This window comes from Neoarius graeffei, chromosome 3 (assembly GCF_027579695.1).
Source record: "Neoarius graeffei isolate fNeoGra1 chromosome 3, fNeoGra1.pri, whole genome shotgun sequence".
NCBI classification, from domain to species: Eukaryota; Metazoa; Chordata; class Actinopteri; order Siluriformes; family Ariidae; genus Neoarius; species Neoarius graeffei.
This window is the reverse complement of record NC_083571.1, coordinates 20194225-20216915: the sequence shown is the minus strand read 5'-3', so window position 1 is coordinate 20216915 and position 22691 is coordinate 20194225. Positions and strand designations below refer to the sequence as shown.

Here is a 22691-nt window from a genome sequence, read left to right as displayed (position 1 = left end):
CTCAGTTCAGAAGCCTGCATCTCTGATGGTATGGGGTTGCATTAGTGCGTGTGGCATGGGCAGCTTACACATCTGGAAAGACACCATCAATGCTGAAAGGTATATCCAGGTTCTAGAGCAACATATGCTCCCATCCAGACGACGTCTCTTTCAGGGAAGACCTTGCATTTTCCAACATGACAATGCCAAACCACATACTGCATCAATTACAGCATCATGGCTGTATAGAAGAAGGGTCCGGGTACTGAACTGGCCAGCCTGCAGTCCAGATCTTTCACCCATAGAAAACATTTGGCGCATCATAAAACGGAAGATACGACAAAAAAGACCTAAGACAGTTGAGCAACTAGAATCCTACATTAGACAAAAATGGGTTAACATTCCTATCCCTAAACTTGAGCAACTTGTCTCCTCAGTCCCCAGACGTTTACAGACTGTTGTAAAGAGAAAAGGGGATGTCTCACAGTGGTAAACATGGCCTTGTCCCAACTTTTTTGAGATGTGTTGTTGTCATGAAATTTAAAATCACCTAATTTTTCTCTTTAAATGATACATTTTCTCAGTTTAAACATTTGATATGTCATCTATGTTCTGTTCTGAATAAAATATGGAATTTTGAAACTTCCACATCATTGCATTCCGTTTTTATTTACAATTTGTACTTTGTCCCAACTTTTTTTGGAATCGGGGTTGTAGTTCTGTGCATTTTCTGCAAGATCTCCTGGATTTTTTGCCCCCTGGCATTTTGTTTTAAAAGCTAACTTATAAAGATGAAAAATAAAATGAAAAAATAGTGGAAATTAAATGAGAAAGTAAAGTAAAATAAAGATCAAGCAGGAGCAAAGCAAAGAAGCATCCTACTCCTACAGTAAAGATCATGTGGACAAGCCAGAAAGCTATTGGAAAAATGTTTTGTGGATGTATGGGACCAAAATAGAACTTTTTGGTTTAAATGACTCAGACTCAGATTTATTGTTATTCAACAATGTGACATGATAAGAATGGGACACAGTTACCCAGGTCTCGGTGTGTGCAGCATGAATAAATAACTAAATTAACTAATAAGTAAAATAGTTAAATAACAAATAGAATAAAATAGAATAAACTAAGATTGGACTTAAAAATGGCGGCACGGTGGTGTAGTGGTTAGCGCTGTCGCCTCACAGCAAGAAGGTCCTGGGTTCGAGCCCCGGGGCCGGCGAGGGCCTTTCTGTGTGGAGTTTGCATGTTCTCCCCGTGTCCGCGTGGGTTTTCTCCGGGTGCTCCGGTTTCCCCCACAGTCCAAAGACATGCAGGTTAGGTTAACCGGTGACTCTAAATTGACCGTAGGTGTGAATGTGAGTGTGAATGGTTGTCTGTGTCTATGTGTTAGCCCTGTGATGACCTGGCGACTTGTCCAGGGTGTACCCCGCCTTTCGCCCATAGTCAGCTGGGATAGGCTCCAGCTTGCCTGCGACCCTGTAGAAGGATAAAGCGGCTAGAGATAATGAGATGAGATGAGATGGACTTAAAAATAGAATAAACTAAAATAAAAGCTATCAAGATAACATTAAAATTCAAAGCACAATAAAATAAAATATTGCACAATGTACTGCAGTGGCACAACTTAAGGATGTTCAGTGCAACAGTACAGCAGCAAAACCATGAGCAGCAACAGTTTACAGAATTAAGGCATGTTGGTAAGATGCATAGTGTTCAGTATATGGGAGCATTCAATATATGGGAGGTGGAGCAGTTCAGAAGCCTAACTGCATCTAGGTAGAAGCTGTTTTTCAGTCTAGATGTTTTTTTGCCCTGGATGCAGCGCAGCCTCCTTCCAGAGGGCAGGGGAGTGAAAAGTCCAAGTGCAGGATGAGTGGGGTCATGGAGGATGCAGGTGGCTCTTTCTCTACATCTAGTGGTTTAGATGTCACTGATGGGTGGTTAGCTGCGCCTGATGGTCCTCTGTGCAGACTTGACCACCCTCTGCAGCACCTCCTTCTCAGCCACAGTGCAGCCAGCATACCACACCGTGAGGCAGGAGGTCAGGATGCTCTCCACCACACAGCTGTAAAAGGACCTGAGGACATCAGCCCCCAGTCCTGCCCTCTTCAGTTTCCTCAGGAAGTAGAGGTGCTGGTGGGCTTTCTTTATGACGGCCGTGGTGTTGGTGCGCCAGGTGAACGTGTTGGTCAGGTGAACTCCAAGGTACCTGACAGAGGGAACCATCTCCGCAGCTGCTCCATCGATGTGGAGAGGAGGGGGTGGTGGTGCCAGTCCTGCGGAAATCCACAACCATCTCCTTGGTCTTCTTGATGTTGAGGATGAGGTTGTTGTCCCCGCACCACCTTGTCAGGTCCTTCACCTCCATCCTGTACGATGACTCGTCCCCCGCTGGTGATGAGTCCAACCACTACTATGTCATCAGTGAACTTCACCACAAGATGGTGCCAGTGTTGAGGGTGATGGTGGAGGAAGTGTTGTTAATCCTGACACGCTGTGGCCTGCAGGTCAGGAAATCCAGGACCCAGTTGCACAGGGATTAGGTCCCCAGCGCTGCCAACTTGGCCACCAGTTTCTGTGAGATGATGGTATTAAATGCAGAACTAAAGTCCAGAAACAGCAGCCTCATGTAGAAGTCCTTGTACTCCAGGTGAGAGAGGGCCTGGTGTGTCACAGCAGAGATGGCATCAGCTGTGGACCAGTTCTGCCTGTAAGCATACTGGTGTGGGTCCTCTGTCACATTGATGGTCTGCTTCAAGTGCCTCATCACCAGCCTCTCAAAGTACTTCATGATGATAGGGGTGAGTGCAATGGGGTGGTAGTCATTAAGGCACAACGCTATGGAGGTCTTCAGTACAGGGATGATCATGGCTGTCCTGAGGCATGATGAGACTGGCCTGAGTCAGCAAGATGTTGAATATGTCCATCAGAACCTCAAACAGCTGGTGAGTGCAGTCCCTAAGAACCCTACCTAGAATCCCATCAGGGCCTGGGGCTTTACAGGGATTGACTCTCTGCAGTGTTTTCCTCACCTCTGCTGCTGTTATGCTGAGGGCTCATTGGGGGAAGGGGTGAGCCAGGACAGAGTGGTGGTATTGGAGTCCTCGAAGTGAGCATAGAAGGCATTCAGCAAAACAGGCCCAAACCATGATACTACCACCACCATGTTTCACAGATGGGATAAGGTTCTGTGGCAGTGGGGGCGTGGATGAGTGTCAGTCTGTGAATGGAGGGTGGAGTCAGGGAAGGTGAGTGGTTGTCACTACACCTGTTGTCAATTAATGTGTGTTTGTGTGTCTCCTCCAGTGACCGTGCCCGATAAAAGGAGAGTGAGAAGGGGAGGTTGGCGCCGAGGGCTTGCTTATAGCCTGTGTGTGTGCGCACGCGTGAGCAAGAGAGAGTTTTTTGAGTTTTGTGCTGAAAAGCAGGAATAAAGAAAAGAACTAAGATACAAAATCCGTCTGCCATGCTTCCGTGCTCCACCCATATCAGGTTCTTTCTACAGTGGTGCCGAAACCCGGGAGAGTTCAGAAGGGAACAGCCCCATGGAGTCCTCGCCGTTCAAGGAGCTGATCCATGCCCTTGCCACAGCCAAGCAGAAACAGCACCAAGCACTGGTTGCTCTCCGGAAGGAGCAAGAACAACAGTTTGAAACCTTGGTGCTGGCCCAACAGGAAGACCATCAGGCATTCCAGCACCTGCTCATGTCAGCGGGGCCCATGATCGCCAGCGGAGTGGACCCTCCCCACTTCACCCTAGCGAAGATGGGTCCGCACGATGATACGATGATCTAGAGGCCTTCCTCATGCTCTTTGAGCAAGCAGCAGAGGCCTGGGGTTGGCCGGTCGACCAGCGCGTGGCAAGCCTCCTCCCCCTGCTGACGGGTGAGGCACAACTGGCCGTGCTGCAGCTTCCCGCCGACAGCCGGCTTGTGTACACTGACCTCTGGTGAGCCATCCTCCAGCGTGTTGGCCGCTCCCCGAAGCAACAACGGCAGTGCTTCTGCTCGCTGTGTTTGGAGGAGGTCGGTTAACTGTTCGCATATGGGCAACAACTCTGGGATGCCTGCCGGCGGTGGCTGAGAGCAGATGACCGCAACGCCAAGGGAGTGATCGACCTGGTGACACTGGAGCAATTTGTTGCACAACTTCCGGAAGGAACAGTGGACTGGGTCCAGTGTCATCGCCCGGCATCGCTGGACCAAGCTATCAAGCTGGCAGAGGACCACATGGTGGCAGTTCTGATGGCAGGGAGGCGGGTGTGCTCTTCTCCGCTCTCCCCTCTCTCTCCCTCTGCTTCCTATCCTTGCCCCATTCCCCCACCGTGGAGGCAGGGGCCGGCTCCCCCCCCAGCCGGACCAGTGCACCCGTGCTGTCCTTCTGTTTTCCCCTTCCTTGTCTGTGTCTTCTTCCCCCCAGGTGAGTGATTCCCATAACATCAGTGCAGAGGGAGAGCCTGGGCCGGTGTGCTGGCGCTGCGGGGAGCTGGGACATCTTCAACATCAGTGCTCCACGATGGAGGTCCGGGTCCCTGACACACCAGAAACCACCCTCAATCGGGCTGGAGCGCATCTGTGGCAGTTCGTAATAGTGGGAGGAGCACAGAAAGACGGCAGGCCAGAATTCAAGTTCCAAAACTCATTTATTTAGCACTTTTCAGTTCTAAATCAACTCTCCCAGCCATGCACGCACACACACAAATCGTCTGGTTGAGGAGAGAGCCCCCCTCTGCTCTCACTCTCTCCTTAAATAGGGCGCGGTCACTGGGGAAGACACACAAACACATGTTAATCGATCTCAGGTGTAGTGATTCTGTCACTCACCTTCCCTGACTCTGCCCTCCGGTCACAGACCAACGCTTGACCACGCCCCCGCTGCCACATACCCCCACCGCCCGACTCAGGCCGGGTGGCTGTCCGGCCTGCAGCCAACTCCTCCCCCCTATGGGAGAGGAAGTCCACCATGGCCATCTGCCCCCCCTGCCTGTGGATCACCTTGAAGTTAAAGGGTTGGAGTGCCAGATACCAACGGGTGATCCGCGCGTTGTCATCCTTCATGCGGTGGAGCCACTGGAGGGGCGCGTGGTCTGAACAGAGGGTGAAAGGGCATCCCAGCAGGTAGTAGTGGAGGGCGAGGACCGCCCACTTGATTGCGAGGCACTCTTTTTTTTTCTTTTTTTTTTTCAGTGGTGCTGTAGCGCCCCTCACGTACTGACAGCTTTCTGCTGATGTACAGCACTGGACGGTCCTCCCCCTCCACCTCCTGGGACAAAATGGCCCCCTGTCCGACGCAGCCGTCTGTAACATAAAGGGGAGAGAAAAGTCAGGGGAGTGTAACAGTGGCCCCCCACACAGTGCAGCCTTCACCTCAGAGAAAGCCCGCTGGCATTGCTTCGTCCACTGGACCGGATCTGGTGCCCCCTTTTTAGTGAGATCAGTCAGCGGGCTGGTGACATCCAAATAATTAGGTATAAACCTACGATAATAGCCAGCCAGCCCCAGGAACTGTCTCACCCCCTTTTTGGTCTTGGGCCTCGGGCAGGCCGCAATTTTTGCTGTCTTGTTAATTTGGGGACGCACCTGCCCATTGCCCAAGTGGAAGCCCAGATACCGTACTTCCACCTGCCCATTCACACACTTCTTCGGGTTGGCTGTGAGACCCGCCCGCCTCAGCAACCTAAGGACAGCCCTCAGATGTTGTAGGTGCCGCGGCCAGTCATTACTATAAATAATGATGTTGTCGAGCTACGCGGCCGCATAGGTGGCGTGGGGGCGGAGGACCCTATCCATCAGCCACTGGAACATAGAGGGTGCCCCAAACAGCCCAAAAGGAAGTGTGACAAACTGGTGTAAGCCGAACGGTGTGGAAAAGGCCATTTTTTTCTCGGGATAATGGAGTCAAGGGGATCTGCCAATAACCCTTTGTCAAATCCAGTGTCGAGTAAAAACGAGCCGTGCTTAGTCAATCAAGCAACTCATCAATACAAGGCATTGGGTACGCATCAAATTTAGACACCGCTTTGACTTTTCTATAGTCTACACAGAACCAGACTGACCCGTCGGCCTTGGGTACCAAGACCACCGGGCTGCTCCAGTCACTGTGGGACTCCTCGACGATGCCCATTTCGAGCATGGCCTCGAGTTCTTCCCGAACCAGTTTTTTCTTGTGTTCGGATAGCCTGTAAGGGCGGCTATGCACTACCACCTCCGGGGGTGTCTCAATGTGGTGCTCTATGAGGTTGGTGCGGCCAGGCAGGGGCGAGATCACATCCAAAAACTTGGTCTGCAACTGGGCAACCTCCGCGAGTTGGGTCGGGGAGAGGTGGTCTCCACAGGGGACCGGAGAGGTACGCGATGCCAATGCTCCCTTTTGAACCTCCGGCCCCAGCTCCGCCTTCTCCGGAACCAACGACACCAATGCCACGGGGAACCCCTCGTGCCAGAGTTTGAGCAGATTGAGGTGGTAAATCTGTAGCACCCCACCCCTGTCCGTTCACCTTACCTCGTAGTCGACGTCCCCGACTCGCCGTGTGACCTCAAAGGGTCCTTGCCACTTGGCGATCAATTTGGAGCTCGATGTGGGCAACAGTACGAGTACTTTATCTCCACGTGCAAACTCCCTAAGGTGCGTACCCCTGTCGTACAGGCGGATTTGCCATTCTTGGGCCTGCCGCAAATTCTCCTGGGTTAGGTGTGTGAGTGTGTGGAGTTTTGCGCGCATGTCAATAACGTATTGAATTTCATTTTTACTTGGTGAAGGTCCCTCCTCACAATTTTCTCGCAGCACATCTAGAATGCCATGCAGCTTATGCCCATATAACAATTCGAACGGGGAGAACCCCGTGGAGGCTTGGGGGACCTCTCGCACTGCAAATAACAAGAGTTCGAGCCATTTATCCCAATTACGTGCATCCTCACTTATGAATTTTTTAATTATATTTTTGAGGGTGCGACTGAACCGTTCAACTAAACCGTCCGTTTGTTGGTGATACACGCTGGTGTGGATCGGCTTAATACCTAATAACCCATACAGTTCGTTCAGTGTATGTGACATAAACAAGGTGCCTTGGTCAGTCAGAATCTCTTTCGGGATTCTAACTCGGGAGATGATGCGGAAGAGCACTTCCGCAATACTGCTTGCTGAGATATTGCGAAGAGACACTGCTTCCGGGTATCGTGTTGCATAGTCCACCAGAACTAAAATAAAGCGGTACCATCGTGTTGACCAATCTAATGGCCCAATGAGATCCATCCCAATTCTTTCAAACGGGGTCTCGATTAATGGGAGAGGGCGCAAAGGCACTTTTGGAATGGCAAATGGATTTACTAACTGGCATTCGCGGCATGCCGTACACCACCTACAGACATCGCTGCGAATCCCTGGCCAATAGAACCGGGCCATTAGTCAGGCTAGTGTTTTATCCTGTCCTAAGTGTCTAGCCATGGGATTAAAGTGAGCCACCTGGAATAGCAATTCCCGGTGGCTCTTTGGAATCAAAAGCTGTGTGACTTGCTCTTTAGTCTGAGTGTCCTGCGTCACTCGGTATAACCTATCCTTCATAATAGAAAAATAGGGGAAGGACGGGGTGGCGTTTGGCTGGAGCGTTTGACCATCGATTACTCTCACTTGGTCAAACACATGTCACAGAGTCTCATCTCGCGATTGCTCTAACAGAAAATCTGCGAGGGATTCCCCGAGAGAGGGAGGAGCAGACTGCTGCTCCTCACTCTGATGTGGAGATGACGTAGACGGCTCTGTGACAGCTGCTCCTGCCAATGCGACACCAGGACCTCCCCCTGCTGAACTACGGTAGGACCCACTCTTCACTAAATGGCTCATTAACTCCCCGAATCCTGGCCAATCCATCCCCAAAATTATCGAGTGGGTGAGGCGAGGATTAACCGCCTCCTTTACTCTAAATTTTTCCCCTCTGAAAAAAATCTGGACCGACACTAAAGGGTAGCTGTGAACATCCCCGTGCACACACAACACCTTCACTCCGGCCCGATCGAGGGCGGCTCCTGGCGCATCGGGGATCCGAACTACCGTGCCCACTTCCATTACCAAGCACTGCTGTTGGAGGTGGCCCGGCTCCCTGCAGCGCCAGCAAACCGGCCCGGGCTTCCTCTCTGCACTGGGGCTCTGGGGCCCACTCACCTGGGAGGGGGAAGAGACAGACACAGAAGGGAAAAACAGGAGGGCACCGCGGGTGCGATGGGCCAGCTGGGGTGGGGCCGGCCCCCACCTCCACTGTGGGGGAACGGGGCGAGGACGAGACACAGGAGGGGAGAGAGAGAGAGGAGAGGGAAGAAGAGGATGTGCGCTGTCCTGCCATTGGAACAGCCGCCAAATGGTCCTCCATCAACTCGATGGCCTGATCCAGCGACGCCGGGCAGTGGCACTGGACCCACTCCACAGTCCCCTCGGGTAGGCGGGCAATGAACTGCTCCAGCACCACCTGATCGATAATTCCCTCGGCGTCGCGGTTGTCGGCCCTCAACCATCGCCAGCAGGCGTCCCGGAGCTGCTGGCCAAACGTGAATGGCTGGCCGACTTCCTCCAGACGCAGAGCGCTGTCGCTGCTGTTCGGGGGTGCACCCCACCCACTGGAGGACGGCCCGGCGAAGGTCCGCGTAGGGCGGTCGGTGGGGAGCTGTAGCGCGGCCAGCTGCGCCTCGCCCGTTAGCAGGGGGAGGAGGCGCATCACGCGCTGTTCCACCAGCCAGCCCAAGGCCTCTGCTGCCTGCTCGAAGAGCGTGAGGAAGGCCTCGGGGTCATCATGCGGGCCCATGTTAGTTAGGGTGAGGGGGAGAAGGGCCCGTGGAGGTGGTGGACCCCGCCGACTCGAGGAGGTGCCGGAACGCCTGTCAATCTTCCTGCTGCACCAACACTAGGGCCTCGAACCGGTGCTCTTGCTCCTTCTGGAGGGTGATTAGCACCTGGTGCTGGCTCTGCTGGGCCATGGCGAGGGTGTGGACCAGGTCTGCGAAGGGGGAGGACTCCATGGGGCTGTTCTTTTCCTGTGCTCATCCCGGGTTTCGGCACCACTGTGGCAGTTCGTAAGAGTGGGAGGAGCACAGAAAGACGGCAGGCCCGAATTCAAGTTCTAAAACTTGTTTATTTAGTGCTTTTCAGTTCTAAATCAATTCTCCCAGCCATGCGCGCACACACACACACACACACACACACACACACACACAAGTCGTCTGGTTCGGGAGAGAGCCCCCCTCTGCTCTCGCTCTCTCCTTAAATAGGGCGCAGTCACTGGGGAAGACACACAAACACAAGCTAATTGACCTCAGGTGTACTGATTCTGCCACTCACCTTCCCTGACTCCGCCCTCCGGTCACAGACCGACGCTTGGCCAAGCCCCCACTGCCACAGTATCGTATACCGGTAAGTGTCCAAAAGGATACATACCAGGCTTTGGTGGATTCCGGCTGTAATCAGACCTCAATCCACCAAAGCCTGGTGCAAGATGAGGCATTGGAGAGAGCACGAGTAGTGAAGGTGTTGCCTGTGCACGGGGATGTTCACGACTACTCTTTGGTGTCCGTCCACATTCTATTTCGAGGGCAAAAGCATAGTGTAAAGACAGTAGTTAACCCTCGTCTCGCCCACTCGCTGATTTTGGGGACTGATTGGCCAGGTTTTAAAAGAGTTAATGATGCACATAGTGAAGAGTGGGTCCTGCAGTAATCCATCCGGGGAAAGCCCCGGAGTAGCATTGGCGGGAGAAGCTGTCACAGAGCTGTCTACGTCAGCACCGCATCAGGGCAATACGCAGAGTGAGGAGCGCCCTGCCCCTCCTCCCTCTCTCAGGGATTCCCTTGGGGATTTCCTGTTAGAGCAGTCATTAGATGGGACTCTGCGGCATGCATTTGACCAAGTGAGAGTAATCGATGGTCAAATTATCCAGCCAAATGCGACGCTGGCCTTCCCCTACTTTGCTATTATGAAGGATAGGTTATACCGAGTGATGCAGGACACTCAAACTGGTGAAAAGATAATGCAGCTATTAATTCCAAGGAGCCACTGGGAACTCATATTCCAGGCTGCTCACTTTAATCCCATGGCCGGACACTTAGGGCAGGATAAGACACTAGCCCAGATAATGGCCTGGTTCTATTGGCCAGAGATTCATGGGGATGTCCTTCGGTGGTGTGTGGCATGCCACAAATGCCAATTAGTAAATCCCGCAGCCACTCCAAAAGCACCTTTGCGCCCTCTCCCTTTAATTGAGACCCCTTTTGAAAGAATTGCGATGGATCTCATCAGGCCATTAGATTGGTCAGCATGGGGATATCACTTTATTTTAGTCCTGGTAGACTAGGCAACGTGATACCCAGAGGCAGTGCCACTTCGAAATATCTCAGCACACAGTATTGCAGAAGAGCTCTTCCGCTTTGTCTCCCGGGTCGGGATTCCAAAAGAAATCCTGACAGACCAAGGCACTACATTTATGTCACGCACACTGCGCGAGCTGTATGGGTTATCTGCACCAGCGTCTATCAGCCACAAATGGATGGCTTAGTGGAACGGTTTAATCGAACTCTCAAAAATATAATTCAGAAGTTCATAAGTGAAGATGCAAGTAATTGGGATAAGTGGCTCGAGCCCCTGTTATTTGCAGTATGAGAGGTCCTGCAAGCCTCCACAGGGTTTTTACCGTTTGAATTGTTATATGGGCGTAAGCCGTGTAGCATTTTGGATGTGTGAAAATGGGGAGGAGGGACCTTCACCTAGTAAGAACAAAATTCAATATGTTCTTGACCTGCGCGCCAAACTCCACACACTCACACACTTAACCCAGGAGAATTTGCAGCAGGCACAAGAACGTCAAGTCCGACTGTACGACAGGGGCATGCACCTTAGGGAGTTCACACGGGGGGGAAAATGTACTCGTATTACTGCCCATGTCAAGCTCCAAATTGGTCGCCAAGTGGCAAAGGCCCTTCGAGGTCACACAGCGAGTCGGGGATGTCGACTATGAGGTGAGACAAACAGACAGGGGTGGGGCATTACAAATTTACCACCTCAATCTATTAAAACGTTGGAATGAGGAGGTCCCCATGGCATTGGTGTCGGTAATTCTGGAAAAGGCGGAGCTGGGGCCGGAGGTTCAAAAAAAAATTGACACCGCCCACCGCTCCGGTCCCCTGTGGAGACCACCTCTCCCTGACTCAGCTCCTGGAGGTAGCCCAGTTGCAGAAAGCATTTTCCGACATGTTTTTGCCCCTGCCCGGCCACACCCACCTCATAGAACACCACATTGAGATGCCCCCAGGGGTGGTAGTGCGTAGCTGCAATTACCGCCTGCCCGAACACACAAAAAAGGTGGTCCGGGATGAACTTGAAGCCATGCTCGAAATGGGCATAATTGAGGAGTCCCACAGTGACTGGAGCAGCCCAGTGGTCCTGGTCCCCAAGACCGATGGGTCGGTCCAGTTCTGTGTGGACTATAGGAAAACCAATGCAGTGTCTAAATTTGACGCGCACCCAATGCCATGCATTGACGAGTTGCTCGATCGATTAGGCACTACCCATTTTTATTCGACAGTGGATTTTACAAAGGGATATTGGCAGATCCCCTTGACTCCTCTGTCCCAAGAGAAAACGGTCTTTTCCACACCGTTTGGCTTACACCAATTTGTCACACTTCTTTTTGGTCTGTTTGGGGCGCCCGCTATGTTCTAGCAGCTTATGGACAGGGTCCTCCGCCTCCACGCCACCTACGCAGCCACGTATCTGGATGACATTATCATCTACAGCAATGACTGGCCGCAGTACCTCGAACACCTTAGGGCCATCCTAAAGTGGCTGAGGCAGGCAGGTCTCACAGCCAACCCAAAGAAATGTGCAATTGGGCGGGTGGAAGTATGGTATCTGGGTTTCCACTTAGGCCATGGGCAGGTGCATCTCCAAATTAATAAGACGGCAGCGATTGCGACCTGCCCAAGGCCCAAGACCAAAAAGGGGGTAAGAGAGTTCCTGGGGCTGGCTGGCTACTATCGGAGGTTCATACCTAATTATTCGGACGTCACCAGCCCACTGACGGATCTCACTAAAAAGGGAGCATCAGATCTGGTCCAGGGGATGGAGCAATGCCAACAGGCTTTCTCCAGGGTAAAGGCTGCACTGTGTGGGGGGCCACTGTTACACTCCCCTGACTTTTCTCTCCCTTTTATTTTACAGACAGACGCATTGGGCTGGGGGCCGTTCTGTCCCAGAAGGGGGAGGGGGAGGAGCGTCCCGTGCTGTACATTATCTGGAAGCTGTCGATGCAGGAAGGCAGGTACAGCACGATCGAAAAAGAGTGCCTAGCCATCAAGTGGGCAGTCCTCGCCCTGGGGTACTACCTGCTGGGACACCCTTTCACCCTCTGTTCGGACCACACACCCCTCCAGTGGCTCTACCGCATGAAGGATGCCAATGCGCAGATCGCCCATTTGTATCTTGCACTCCAGCCATTTAAATTCAGGTGGTCCACAGGCCAAGGTGCAGATGGTGGTGGTGGACTTCCTGTCCCTTCAAGGGGGGGGAGTCAGCTTCAGGCCGGACGGCTCCCTGGCCTGAGTCGGGCAGTGGGGGTATGTGGCAGCAGGGGCGTAGCCGAGTGTCAGTCTGTGAATGGAGGGTGGAGTCAGGGAAGGTGAGTGGTCGTGTCACTACACCTGTTGTCAATTAATGTGTGTTTGTGTGTCTCCTCCAGTGACTGTGCCCGATAAAAGGAGAGTGAGAACGGGAGGCCGGCGCAGAGGGCTTGCTTGTAGCCTGTGTCTGTATGTGTGTGCGTGTGCAAGGGAGAGAGAATTTTTGAATTTTGTGCTGAAAAGCAGGAATAAAGAAAAGAACTAAGATACAAACAACCCCTTGCTGTGCTTCTGTGCTCCACCCACATCAGGTTCTTTCTACAGGTTTTTATGCTGGAATCCAGTGTTTTCGTTTCTCCAAACATAACACTTCTGTCAGGGACCCAGCACTCCCCAACAGAACCGTTATGTTTGGAGAAAGGAAAACACTGCATTCCAGCATAAGAACTGTATCCCATCTGTGAAACATGGTGGTGGTAGTATCATGGTTTGGGCCGGTTTTGCTGCATCTGGGCCAGGACGGCTTGCCATCATTGATGGAACAATGAATTCTGAATTAGACCAGTGAATTCTAAAGGAATATATCAGGACATCTGTCCATGAACTGAATCTCAAGAGAAGGTGGGTCTTGCAGCAAGACAACCACCCTAAGCACACAAGTCGTTCTACCAAAGAACAGTTAAAGAAGAATATAGTTAATGTTTCAGAATGTCCAAGTCAAAGTCCTGACCTTAAATCAATCAAAATGTTGTGGAAGGACCTGAAGCGAGCAGTTCATGTGAGGAAACCCACCAACATCCCAGAGTTGAAGCTGTTCTGTATAGAGGAATGGGCTAAAATTCCTCCAAGCCAGTGTGCAGGACTGATCAACAATTACCGGAAATGTTTAGTTTCAGTTCTTGCTGCACAAGGGGGTCACTCCAGATACTGAAAGCCAAGATTCACATACTTTTGCCACTCACAGATATGTAATATTGGATCATTTTCCTCAATAAACAAATGACCAAGTATAATATTTTTGTCTCATTTGTTTAACTGGGTTCTCTTTATCTACTTTTCGGACTTGTGTGAAAATCTGATGATGTTTTAGGTCATATTTATGCAGAAATATAGAAAATTCTAAAGGGTTCACAAACTTTCAAGCACCACTGTAACTTATAATGACTACACACACACACGATGGGGTGTCACAGTTCTCTTTCTCTCTCTCTTATTCCTCGCTGTCTGAAAGACACACAGAAATGCAGGTTAATAGACAGCCAGTAATTCAACACAGGTGCACCTCATCACGTTACCTGCTGGTTCACTCTGCCTCCTCACTGTTCACAGCTGACACTCAACCACGCCCCTGCTGCCACAATGCTATCTGCTATTTTGTGTTATATGTTACCTGTTGTAGCTGTATAGTATGAATTGTAAGTAGAGGACAGACATACAAACATTTCTTTATTTTTCTCTTTCTACTCAGTTCTCAAGGGTTGCTCTATTATAGGAATAAACCCTGTTTTTTGCAAACGATTTATAATTCGTCGATATTGAAAAAGGGAAAAGGGATCCGGTCGCCTTTCCTCTTTGAAATACTGCTTGGGCTGCAGTAACTAACTAGTTCCGTTATTATTACAACTCTGCGAAGACCAAATACATTGAACTTTGGCTAAAGTCCGGTATCAATAGCTCGTCCTTTGTTCTCTGTCCTTCTGTAGCGCCAAATGCATCGGCCTCTCTTTCACATGTGTAGTCCACCAGAGAGGACATCCATGGCCAGAGAGAGGGAGATTTTGTTTCCCTCGCTGATTTAAAGCAGTCGTGACATCACTGTACCTGGTACCAGGTACCCTCTTCTTCCCCCCCCCCCCCCCCCAATCTGTCCCTCTGAGTTACATGTTGATCCTGGGATTGAGATGCTGGCCTCTTCTGCCCCTCGGACCTGCTTGATCCATCCTGGTGCCCTGTGTCTGGTCGGAGTTTTATCGCCCCACTCCTGTGAAGGACGGCCCCATGAGGACAGTTGAGGGTTATACCTGTTAAAACTGTTAATATTATAGTCAGGCTGTCTGTTGTTGCCCAAATGAGGATGGGTTCCCTTTTGAGTCTGGTTCCTCTCGAGGTTTCTTCCTCATGTCGTCTGAGGGAGTTTTTCCTTGCCACCGTCGCCACAGGCTTGCTCATTGGGGATAGATTAGGGATAAAATTAGCTCATGTTTTAAGTCGTTCAAATTCTGTAAAGCTGCTTTGTGACAATGTTTATTGTTAAAAGCGCTGTACAAATAAACTTGATTGATTGATTGATTGACCCTCTCTGTCCAATACCGTTACAGGAAATCAGAGGAAGGGGAGGAGATAAAGTATGGCATCGAGTACAGAGATGGGTGTGTTTCAAACTGGTTGTGAAAAAGGGTTACCATGGTTACGGGCATGGCCGCTGTCCCTACACAGGCATGAGGTAGCCCCGGGACATAAAGCAGCCAGCCACTACACCCGTCAACAAGCTTGAGTGAGCAAGCGAGTGGTGGACTGGCAGCATCCATACATCCCAGTTTACTAAAACACACTACATCTGAGGACCCTCCAGATCTACACCTTTACCTCATAAGCACCATTAACAAAAGGCTTGACTAAACAGATATGTTTTCAGTCTAGACTTAAATGCTGAGACTGTGTTTGATTCCCGAACAGTAATTGGAAGGCTGTTTCATAACTGTGGGGCTTTGTAAGAAAAGGCTCTGCCCCCTGATGTAGCCTTCACTATACGAGGTACCAGCAAATAGCCTGCACCTTTTGATCTAAGTAGGTGTGGCGGGTAATAAAGGACCAGAAGTTCGCTCAGGTACTGTGGTGCGAGACCATTCAGTGCTTTAAAGGTCAATAGTTTTATAATCAATACGAAATTTGATTGGGAGCCAATGCAGTGTGGATAAGACAGGGGTTATGTGGTCATATTTTCTAGTTCTAGTAAGGACTCTTGCTGCTGCATTTTGAACTAACTGGAGCTTGTTTATGCACTTATTGGAACATCCAGACAGTAAGGCATTACAATCATCCAACCTGGAGGTAATGAAAGCATGAACTAGTTTTTCTGCGTCATGTAGTGACATTAAATTTCTTATCTTAGCAATATTTCTGAGATGAAAGAAAGCTATCTGGGTAATGTTATCAATGTGAGTTTCAAATGAAAGACTGGGGTCTATAATCACCCCGAGGTCTTTTACTGTTGCACGTGAAGAAACAGAAAGGCCATCCAGAGTTACTATGTAATCAGAAAACTTACTTCTAACTGCATGTGGTCCTAGTACAAGTACTTCAGTCTTGTCAGAGTTAAGCAGAAGGAAGTTAATAAGCATCCAGTGTCTAAAGTCCTTTACACATTCCTCAATTCTATTAAGCTGGTGTCTCTCATCTGGTTTTGCAGAAACGTACAACTGTGTGTCATCAGCATAACAGTGGAAACTAATACAATGTTTTCAAATAATATTACCCAGGTAACATATATAAAGAAAAAAGAAGTGGACCCAAGACAGAACCTTGTGGAACACCATCAGTATGTCTAGAAAAATCACCATTTACATCAACATACTGATAGCGATCACTTAAATAAGACCTGAGCCAGGAGAGGGCCGTTCTCTTAACTCCCACAACATTTTCTAGTCTATCGAAAAGAATGGAATGATCAATGGTATCAAATGCTGCACTAAGGTCAAGCAACACAAGCAGCGAGACACAGCCCTGATCAGATGCCAACAGTAGGTCATTTACCGCTTTAATCAGAGCTGTCTCTGTGCTATGATGAGGTCTAAATCCTGACTGATACATTTCATGGATGTTATTCCTATATAAATATGAGCATAACTGCTGTGCCACAGCTTTTTCAAGGATCTTGGAGATAAAGGGGAGGTTTGATATTGCCCATAATTGGATAGCTGACAGGGATCAAGCTCAGGTTTTTTTAATCAGGGGTTTGATAACTGCTAGTTTAAAGGATTTGGGTACATAGCCAATCCTAAGAGAAGAATTTGTTATTTTTAGAAGCGGTTCAATTACTTCAGGTATTATCTGTTTGAAAAGTCATATAGGTAAGGGATCTAATACACAAGTTGAGGCTTTTGATGCAGAGATTAATGAAAGTAATTCAATTTTTCTAAGGGGAGTAAAACATTCTAATTGCTGATCTGATCCAGTGATATTGTTAACTACAGGGTCACTTATATTGTCTGACCTTAAATTAGTAGTTTAAATTTTTTGTCGGATATTCTCAATTTTGTCATTAAAAAATTCATGAATTTGTTGCTACTACATACTGCAGATATGCATGTGTCTATAGTGGACTTATTCCTGGTTAATTTTGCTATAGTATTAAATAGGAATCTCAGATTATTTTTATTTTCTATTAGGGAGGAGAGATATGTTGATCTAGCAGCACTAAGAGCTTTTCTATACATCAAGAAGCTCTCCTTCCACACTAATTTGAATGCTACCAATTTTGTTTGACACCATTTACGTTCCAATTTTCGAGTGGTCTGTTTTAAAGTGCGAGTGTCATCATTATACCAGGGTGCTAATTTTTTATCTCTGATCATTTTCCTTTTAAGAGGAGCTACATTATCTAAAGTATAGCGGAACATTGACTCTTAGCATTCAGTTGCCTGATCAAGTTCTGCAGGGGCTGACAGTGACCCAATCAATGTTGATAACTCTGGGAGATCATTTATAAAGCTCTGTGCAGTAGTTGACATGAATGTATGTTTAATACAGTAGCGTGGTGAGGTGCATATATTATTACTCAGACATATTTTGAATGAGATGAGATAATGATCTGAGATAACTTCAGACTGTGGAAGTGTGACTATATTCTCTACGTTTAACCCAAATGTTAGTATTAGAGTCAGGGTGTGACCATCTTTATGGGTTGGTCCTATGACATTCTGATTAACCTACTGAATTTAAAATGGACACAAACGCTGTTTTCAAAGGGTCTTCTGGGTTATCTAAGTGAATATTAAACTCTCCAATAACTAAAGCTTTATCTAAGGAAATAACCAGGTCCGAGATAAAATCTACAAATTCAGAAAGAAACTCAGAATAGAATAGAATAACTTTATTTAACGAGAGTTGCATAGAATATCAAAATGTGATAAAATACATATGGGTCTCAAAATAAACGATCAAAAATATAAGTAAACAAATTGATGAAACTAAAAATGAAAAACTAAACTTACTAAATTATCAATTTCTAATAACAATAAAAACTAACCTAATGAACCTAACTTTATTGTAAGGTCTTAATCAAATCGCAGAATACAAAATATGATTTTGATTTCTCTTATTTCTCTAGGTAGAGAATTCCAGATTTTAGCTCCACTAAATAAAAATGTCTTTTGTCCGAAACTTCGATTCACATGAGGTAACAAAAGGTGATAAGCAGCAGACCTTGTATTCTTATCATGGACACTACTGAAATTAACCAATTTTTCAGTGAGATACTTTGGTGCCAGGCCGTTCTGAACTTTAAACATCAGTTGGCATTTAAGTCGCCATACTTGTTTGTCTCAGAATATGGCCCCGGGGGCCTATAAATAATAACGGAATTAACTGGTTAGACTTATTTTTCGAGGCTACATACATTATATTAGTATGAAGAACTTCAGATGTATTAAATTTATAACCAGGTTTGTGTGTTACACCTACATAATCATTATAAATAACAGCGACGCCTCCTCCTCTGCCAGTTAGACGAGGCTGGTGTATGTAACTGTATCCAGGAGGACTAGCTTCATTAATGCTATATATTCATTTGGCTTCATCCATGTTTCTGTTAAACACAATACATTAAACTCCTGATCAGTAATAAGTTCATTAACTATTAGCACTTTAGATGTAAGGGATGTAATATTTAATAGCCCCACCTTTAGATCAAAGGTGCTGGCAGCGGCTGTACAGTCAGTATGATCTAATTTTATATTGATTAGGTTACTGGAACAAACTCTGAGTATTTCTACTTTTTTGCTGAGCTCGGGGAACAGACACAGTCTCGATGTAGTGGACCCTGAGTGACGACTCTGTGCAGCTATCAGACAGTCAGTTTAGCCTGTTCATCTGCTAATGTCAGAGCTGCCATGTTACTGTAGTGACATGCCAGAAAAGAGAGAGATTTGAGCTAAAATCTTATACATTTTTATAGTGGAGAAATCATTGTTACTATTTAATTTCCCCTTTAATCTGAGCTAAAAACTCATACATTTTTATGGTGGAGAATTTGGCAAGCAGCAAACTGAAATTCTGAGAAAAACTGTGTTAAGCATGATTATGTATTTTCTGTCATTGCTGGTTCCATTGCAGTTGGTGAGCATGTAGCAGCCAGCTTTAACTTGCATAGATGCACCTTAGCTCTCTTTGTTTCTGTCTCTAGCACTACGTTCAGACTGCAACCTGAAACGACCCATATCCGATTTGTTGTGAAATCCGATTTTTTTGTTAGGCCGTTCACATTACCAATTATATGAGACTTGTATGCGATCTCCAATATGAACGGAAAACGACCCAAAAGTGTCCCGCATGCGCAAATTGACACGTAATAAGCACATCTACGTAATACGTAAACAAAAAAAAAGCACACTCTTCATGTTTAATGATTTCTTTTTTTGTTTGTTTGTTTAATTATCTGGTTAGTGTTAAAGTGTGAGGTCTCGTGTGTGTTTTTGTTTCTGAACTGAAATGAAAACGTGTAGCCTGGTAACGAGGGTTGACTCCTAAATGTCTCTCTAATTTCTATATAAGTGCACTACATGTTACTAGGAAGTAATGGATTTTTAAACTCTATATAGTGCACTCGAGCTTCAGTAGGCAGTCATTTGGGATACGGCCGCTGTATTACCAAACTCTTAATTCAGGCTTAATAATTTGCACATATTTATTTTGTCATATTAATAAACTTTTTCTACATTTTTATAAATATTTATTTAGATTGTTTATAGCCAGCTGAATTCTGCAACTTCTCTCAGCACTGGCTCAAGGTGCATAAACACCAGTGCAGTTTGCTATGGAGATGAGGCGAGACCTGGCGATGTGGTTTTTGTGGCGGCGGCAGAGCTCACACAATAATCTGATTAACAGCAGATTAATGAAACCAAAGGTGTCAAATTACTGGACATTTCCAGAACAATCTTATAATCTTGTAATACAGGATGGTTTAAGTTATAAATCAGTTATAGAAACTGTTTTATTTAATCAGGCTAACAGGCTATCCAGGTCCCTACCAAATCCACCATTAGCTTGATCAATTCTATAAAAGTGTATTTAAATTCTGAAAACTGTACAAATGTTGTTGTTTTCCACCAAAGAGGCGGGATTAGCCAACGCAGAATAGTGACGTTTGTCTCTTGTTGATGACGTGTAGGTCGCATGAATGCGACCTGTCCGGTCAGACTGCAGTCGCATGTGAAAATATCAGATATGCATCGGATTTAGGACCACATATCCAAGCGGCCTGGGTCGCATGTGAAAAAATCGGACCTGTGTCGTTCAGATTGTCAATAACAAATCGGATACAGGTCACATATGGGCAAAAAAATCGGATATGGGTCATTTCAGGGTGCAGCCTGAACGTAGTCTAGGACACATGTGAAATCACAGTTAACCCTAAACAAATTACAAATTAAGGACGTGAGTTCAGACAAATTTTCTCCAAATTCTAAGTCCTCAGAGATCTGTATTTAAGTAAGAGTGGTTGCTATGAGATTCTAGCTACATTTGATTAACTGTATTTGACATAGTTTTCACTTTTTGATTCATTGTGCTTGCACCTTCTAAGCTATGTATGCACATATGCATGTATGTATGCCTGAGTGACAAGAGCAAAAGTGATCTAAGCTTTGCATGAAACCACCTGAAAGGTATAATAATCTATTCTAATAAAGTTGCTGTTTTTGTTGTCTGACCCACCGAGGCCAGAAAACTTTTAAGAGGAGTGCTAATAGTAAAACTGTGCTGTTTTGTCTATCATTTTAATGTGAGCGCCACTTCACTTAATTAAAATTATATTTAAATTGAATTAACATTCTGGGCCACACTACTGGGCGGCATGGTGGTGTAGTGGTTAGCGCTGTCGCCTCACAGCGAGAAGGTCCGGGTTTGAGCCCCGTGGCCGACAAGGGCCTTTCTGTGCGGAGTTTGCATGTTCTCCCCGTGCCCGCGTGGGTTTCCTCCGGGTACTCCGGTTTTCCCCACAGTCCAAAGACATGCAGGTTAGGTTAACTGGTGACTCTAATGTGAGTGTGAATGGTTGTCTGTGTCTATGTGTCAGCCCTGTGATGACCTGATGACTTGTCCAGGGTGTACCCCGCCTTTTGCCCGTAGTCAGCTGGGATATGCTCCAGCTTGCCTGCGACCCTGTAGAACAGGATAAAGTGGCTAGAGATAATGAGATGAGACTATGGAGTTGACTATAATCTACTTTTTGGAAAAAGTAAACAATTTTATTTTATTAACACAAATTAACATTGGTTCTGCTTCTCTTCTCAGAATTTAATAAACATCTGTGTAATAACTCCGTACTCTATTTTCTTTCAGTTTTAACGAATTGCAATTTTCAAATAGGAATTAAATAAAAAAAAACAATTGCTTAAAGGTGCTGACTGCAAAGTCTCATCTCATCTCATTATCTCTAGCCGCTTTATCCTTCTACAGGGTCGCAGGCAAGCTGGAGCCTATCCCAGCTGACTATGGGCGAAAGGCGGGGTACACCCTGGACAAGTGGCCAGGTCATCACAGGGCTGATACATAGACACAGACAACCATTCACACTCACATTCACACCTACGGTCAATTTAGAGTCACCAGTTAACCTAACCTGCATGTCTTTGGACTGTGGGGGAAACCAGAGCACCCGGAGGAAACCCACGCAAGCACGGGGAGAACATGCAAACTCCGCACAGCATAGACGTCGCCAGACCCATTTTAGGGTAGCTCCAGCCACCCTATCTTATGGCAAAGCCACCCTATATTTTTTGCCCTTTTTTAAATTATTTATATTTTTATTTTTTTTCCCAAAAAAAAACAAAGGCAGTAAAGCACTGAACATGAGCCATCAAGAACGCAAGTTAATTCGAACAACAGTTTCTGCTTGCTTATTTATTGTTTAATGCAATATTATTAATATCGTTATGATTCCTCCTCATTGGCTCTGTGTCAAGCATCACGTCGAGTGGTAGGCTAGTAGGACTTAAAAAACTACGCGGGCATTCTGCAGCAGGCGCGGTGCGGGCTTCCATTGAGTTGGGTTTGCAGAGAGTCAGAATTCTATGCTTTCATTTGCAGACACACACGGTGAGATTGTAATTTGATGTCAGTGGTTTGCATTTGCTTAACTTTACCTAGGCTATATTGAGTCTTCTGTAGAATGTTTACATGATGATTTGTGAAGCACTTGCCCTCTTCAGTTTGCGCAGGAATGCATGACACCTACCATTGGTTTTTTCACATTTTTGTAGTTTAGCTGGTGAAGTTGCTTCAGCAAGCAATTAAATGATGAAAGCAATTTTAAAATAGAATAGAAATGGTGGGAAGTGTGTCCCCAAGGTGTGATGCTCTTGAAATAATGAATTGATTGACAGCCTTAGTAGGTGCTCTGAAAAATGTTCGGCGCGCGTTGCGCGCGCACAATACCTTTTCTCCTCTGGGTGCTAAGCTACCCCTGTCTCTCAAACCTAGTGACGTCCCTGCCGCACAGAAAGGCCCTCGCCAGCCACGGGGCTCGAACCTGGACCTTCTTGCTGTGAGGCGACAGTGCTAACCACTACACCACCGTGCCGCCCTCGACTGCAAAGTCATCTGAAATTTTCAAAATGTTTTATTGTGCACGGCATTTTTCTATGTCTCTCAAAAAACAATATCACGAGGACCAGATTTGATCATTTTGATGTGCTGAGGGTCACTTTTCTCCATTTTGGGACCGTTTTCCTACCTCTTGAAGTAAACAGTATGGCCCTATGGAAATAGATGAACATGAGGAGCTTTTTTTTTTTTTTTGCTTTTCTTTTTTTCCGAATGTGAGGAGCTTTAACTAATTGGCATAACTGTGGAACTGATACAAATACATGTAATTTATCCACAAACATATTTATTC

The 22691-nt window shown here is 47.1% G+C and overlaps 1 protein-coding gene across 1 annotated transcript in view; it reads left to right on the top strand.

Annotated features, from left to right (window-relative positions):
- Positions 1-2849: 2849 nt before the first annotated feature.
- Positions 2850-22691, top strand: part of LOC132882505 (collagen alpha-1(XIX) chain-like) — a 169260-nt gene continuing 149418 nt past the window's right edge. Inside the window, exon 1 of the mRNA XM_060915619.1 lies at positions 2850-2927. Within this exon, the coding sequence (XP_060771602.1) occupies positions 2850-2927 (78 nt within the window). The remainder of the gene's footprint in view (positions 2928-22691) is intronic.